The following is a 5000-nucleotide window of genomic DNA, read 5'->3' on the forward strand; positions in this document are numbered from 1 at the left end:
TCTCATACACACACGCACACGCGCACACACACAGTGGAAAGAGCAGCTCTGGCCGGCTTTGTCCTGGATTTGAGGAGCTTGATTCCTTGTGCTGGGTTTGTATTTGCTGTTTCCATGACTATGTGCCCTCTGGATTGTCTGTTTGTCTGTATGTATGTGTGTGAGTGTGTGTGTGGGTGTTTGTGTAAGGTGGATTCTGAGAAAGTGTCTGTATCAGTATGTTTCTGTGAGTGTGTACTGTAGGTGCACGTATGTGTGTGTGTTCCTTATGGTCACTCAGCTTCCAGCAAATACACTACTACAGTAATGTGTGTGTGAATGTACATTCAGGGTTGCACATCTGTGTGTGTGTAAAAATGTGTGTACGAGCATCAATGTGCTTTAGTTCAAGTTAAGAAAAGTATGTCATACATAAAAAAACACTGTTAATAAGAACGTGAAGACGCACAGGGTCTGCCACAGGGTGATAGTGTGTGTGAATGTACCACACAAGTACGCTACTGTATGTGCATGTGAGAGCATTTGTGTTGGAGTGGTAGGAGTATGTATTTCTGTCTTTATGCCTTGTGTGTGTGTGTGTGTGTGTGTGTGTGTGTGTATGTGTGTGTGACGTCCCTGCTCGGTCCGTCTGCTTGCTGCTGGTTGTCTCTGTCATTACAGATATTGGCGGCGTGGGCGTGGCCAGCGCACCTGTCGGCGCTAACTGGCCTGTGCATAAAGGGCAGGGGTGTTCCCCTGCTGCGAGAGCTGCGGGGCTGCTGTTTTTTGGGCCTTCCTGGGCTTTTTTGGACGGCCTAGTTTTCATTTGTCTGTTTTTGCATCCACGCATTTCACTGCTCAGTCCATATCACACTCATGCACTTCGCTGGCACACTGACTCCTTCATATACTGACTTGGACATCTTTGTTTGTTTTTGATTACGTTTTTTGTAAAATAAAAATGAGTAAAAGTTGACCCTTGTCCTCCTTTGTTCTGGTTATGGCCTTTGAGCCAGGCCTGAACAAGTGTGTGTGTGTGTGTGTGTGTGTGTATGTGTGTGGTTACCTTGTTACCAGGTGGACGGGGGATGCCCACGTAGAGGTGGTCGAGGAAGTTGGCACTACGGCCCAGACCCAACACCGTGTAGGGCAGCTGCAGAGAGAGATGGGCCGACTGACTGAGCTGCCCCGCTGCAGGAGGAGAGAGAGAGAGAGAGAGAGAGAGAGAGAGAGAGAGAGAGAGAGAGAAAGAGAGAAAGAGAGAGAGAGAGCACTTTAACACTCGTTTAACAGATCATGGTCATACTGTACATGCTCACAAAGCTCACAAAACACAAAAACAAAGCTCAAGCACATAGCCTACATCCTCCTCCTCACAAGTCACAACTCTCACATTATTCTCCCATTATCAGAAAAAGAGATATGGAGGAGGAGGTAGAGGGAGAGAGAGAGAGAGAGAAAGAGAGAGAGAGAGAGAGAGAAAGAAAGCAATAGAGAGAGAAAGGGAAGAGAGGAGGCAAGAAAGAATGAAGAGCGAGAGGGGGATATGGAAAAAGGGACAGAGAAAAATTGGTGAAAACTGGTGAAAAAAAAGTGGCAGAGGTGTCAGGAGAAAACAGGGTGGATGAAATGAAAAGGGAGAACAGATGACCAGCAAGAGATATATATATATAAAAAAAACAATCAGAGGTGCAGAGAGAGAGAGAGAAAGAAAGGCATAGAGGACAAATGAGAGATAAAAAACAAGCAGAAAAGGGAGAAAGACAAGAACGAGATGATAGTGGATGAAATCAGAAGACATAACGGAATGAGATATAGAAAGATAGAGGGAGAGAGAGAGGGAGAGAGAGAGTTAGAGAGAGAGAGTTAGAGAGATAGAGATGATGAGATTGGAAACAGATAAGAGGAGGAAAGGAAAAGACGGAGTGTGCATGAGAGGAGGACAAGCAAAAACAGAAGGAAAGGAACAGAAAACATAACATTAGCATCTGAAGCTTGTTCTGCCTGGCAAGTCAAACCCCTGCTGTGACTGGAATAAAAAAAGAATGAAACCAAAACGAGACACAGCCCCGAGTCCTGCACTCCCCACAATAAGAAAATGACTTCCTTCCTACTTCCCTCCTCTGGACCTCCTCATTCCCGCTCAGCTGGCACATCAGGCACCCAGCGGTGGGAGTCGTAAACAGAGTCACTACCATTGGCAACACCAATCAGCCAGACCACCACAAGGTCCACTGATGGGCTGAGGGGACGGGCCAGACACCTGTGACGTGACTGACTCCAGCGCCGCCTGTGACGTGACTGACCCCACTGCTGTCTGTGACGTGGCTGAAGGAGGTGGTATACAGTACTCCTCACATTTGTGCGTGTCGAATACGTGCATCATTGACGCACGGTCACAATTGTTGGGAGCCACATAACCCCCCCCCCCCCCCCATGCCGTGTTAATGAGGTAATTCTCGCCATGCACCGCGTGTGCGGGATGTAGACGTAGGACTACCAGGCTCTTAACTCCAGCACTGTTTGCGACATGACTGACGCAAACGTCTGTGACGTGACTGACTCAAGCACTGTCTGTGATGAGACTGACTCCTCCTGTCTGTCTGTTGTGACCAATGGCCAAGGGCTAGCCATTAATATCCAACTCTATAGCAAATATATGACAGAGGACACTGTCTCTGCTGACCAAATACAAGCTGTGACTGTCTGCATTCTGACTGGTTCATAAAACCTGGCAAGTGTTTGACTGTTTCAGCTGGAAAATCTATAATCTAAACACTATGGATTTCTTACTTCTCCGTTCCTCTCAACTAGCTGCAGTCAGCATTTTTTAATAAGAAAATTAGAATGCACTCAGTCGAATGCATACCTCTGCCAAGGCCCAGCAATGCCCTTTATTTAATATCAACCCTTTAAATATGGCAGATTTTTACTACTGACAAGGAGGATATGTTTTCACCTGTGTATATTTGTTGTATGTATGGATGGATTTTTTTTTAATTTTAGTCAGGCCATTTCCACAAAACATGGTGGAGGCATTGGCCAGGGAGCCAGATTTCTTTCATGAAGATTCATGCATTATTCCCTGGGAAACAGAAAATGGTAAATGCAATCACAACATTTGTTGTCTTGTTCCCAAATGTCAATGAGATGACTATGTTCCAAAAACACAGTTATCATGACAACGCTTTCTCACTGCTTTTTCCTTTACTGCTCATAGATTTTGGAGGTGCAAAATAATAACCCAAACAGCAGGCTGAGTTGGAACCCTTCTCAACACCCAAACTGTTAATGTGTGTGTGTGTGTGTGTATGTATGTGTGTGTATGTGTGTCGGGATGCTGATTGTAATGACAGCGTCGCTTCCTCAGACCGCCCCGTGGGTGTTCAGAGGAAAGTCTGCTGTGATTGCACCCACCACAAGCACCAGCTTCCAGAGGACACAGTCTCTGGGACTGGGTGAGAAACCTCATCAAAACAGATACAAAAAACAACAGCAAACGACAACGACAGCAACAAGCATAGCCATGAATAACCATCAGTGCTCGATGGGTGGTGCACCAGACACACACACACACACACACACACACACACACACACACACACACACACACACACACACACACACACACAGTCTTGGCAGTTTGTCCACACTGATCAAAAGATTGAAAGAACTTCACACTCCACACAGCCACTCAAGAATATATCATATCCTGCCGATGCAATGACACAAGAAGAGAAAGAGGGATGCCGTGTGACTGCACTGATGGGTTTGCAGAGAGCTCAGGTTGGAGCGCTGTTGCATTGCGGTGCCTTGAGTTTGACAGTGGACCTGGCTGGGAAGGGAAGCGGTGGGGGTTGGTTGTGGAGGAGCTCAGGGTTGGCTTGCCAAGCTCAAGTTCCCGGCCTTGGGGGTTTCGTACCCACCGCAAAACTACCACAAATAATCATACTTATAGCGCACACACACACACACACACACACACACACACACACACACACACACACACACACACACACACACACACACACACACACACACACACACACACACACACACACACAGCAAGTACAATAGTTACACATACCAATCTCACAGAAGTACCGTAGCAATTGTGTGTTGCAGTGTGTGTGTATCACACCTGCTTGTCCTGTAACTTGTGTGTTTGTGCGTGTGTGTGTGTGTGTGTGTGTGTGTGTATGTTTGTCTCCTGGCCCTCAGGCTGTTGCATAAGGTCAAAATGCTGCTCATTTGCCCGAGAGCAAAGAGAGGCAGCTTACTGTCATTAAACAGGAAGACAATTAGCTGTGTTAGCACAATTCCTGTCAGAAATGTGTCTGTGTGTGTGTGTGTGTGTGTGTGACAGTGTGTGTGTGTGTGTGTGTGTGAGAGAGAGAGAGAGAGATAGATAATAAGAAAAATAGGATGTGAGTCATGGAGAGACAGAGAGAAAAGGGACAATAGCATCTATTCTGGTGGACATCTAAGAGCTCTGTTGCTATGAGAAGACCTCTAGTTGCTGTCTGCCTCTGTTGAATGATGGGTGTGTGTTTGTGTTTGTGTTTGTGTGTGTGAGAGGTGAGTGTGTGTGTGCGTGTGTGTGTGTGTGTGTGTGTGCGCGCATGTGAGAGACAGAGACAGAGAGAGGCTTCAGTCAAAGAGTGGGCATTCTGAATGTTGGATGTTGCCATTTTGTTTGGGGTGTGAGTGTGAGTGTGAGTGTGAGTGTGTATGTGTGTGTGTGTGTGTGTGTGTGTGTGTGTGTGTGTGTATGTGTGTGTGTGTATGTGTGTGTGTGTATATGTGTGTGTGTGTGTGTGTGTGTGTGTGTGTGTGTGTATGTGTGTGTGTGTGTATATGTGTGTGTGTGTGTGTGTGTGTGTGTGTGTGTGTGTGTGTGTGTGTGTGTGTGTGTGTGTGTGTGTGTGTGTGTGTGTATGTGTGTGTGTGTGTATATTTTGTGTAGCGAGATCAAGACGTAGCCTACAAGGGATTTTGTGCAGCTTCTTCTGTTCACGTAG

The 5000-nt window shown here is 46.5% G+C and overlaps 1 protein-coding gene across 1 annotated transcript in view; it reads right to left on the bottom strand.

Moving 5' to 3' along the window:
• The window catches only part of itfg1 (integrin alpha FG-GAP repeat containing 1), a 163049-nt gene that overhangs the window by 15971 nt on the left and 142078 nt on the right, over positions 1 to 5000 (bottom strand). Inside the window, exon 15 of the mRNA XM_076287477.1 lies at positions 1046 to 1170. Coding sequence (XP_076143592.1) covers positions 1046 to 1170 — 125 coding nt within the window. The remainder of the gene's footprint in view (positions 1 to 1045; positions 1171 to 5000) is intronic.

Source organism: Alosa pseudoharengus, unplaced genomic scaffold (assembly GCF_046254945.1).
Source record: "Alosa pseudoharengus isolate Yale_2024_CS ecotype anadromous, Long Island Sound unplaced genomic scaffold, YU_APseudo_1.1 YU_APseudo_1.1_scf_16, whole genome shotgun sequence".
Taxonomy (NCBI): domain Eukaryota; kingdom Metazoa; phylum Chordata; class Actinopteri; order Clupeiformes; family Clupeidae; genus Alosa; species Alosa pseudoharengus.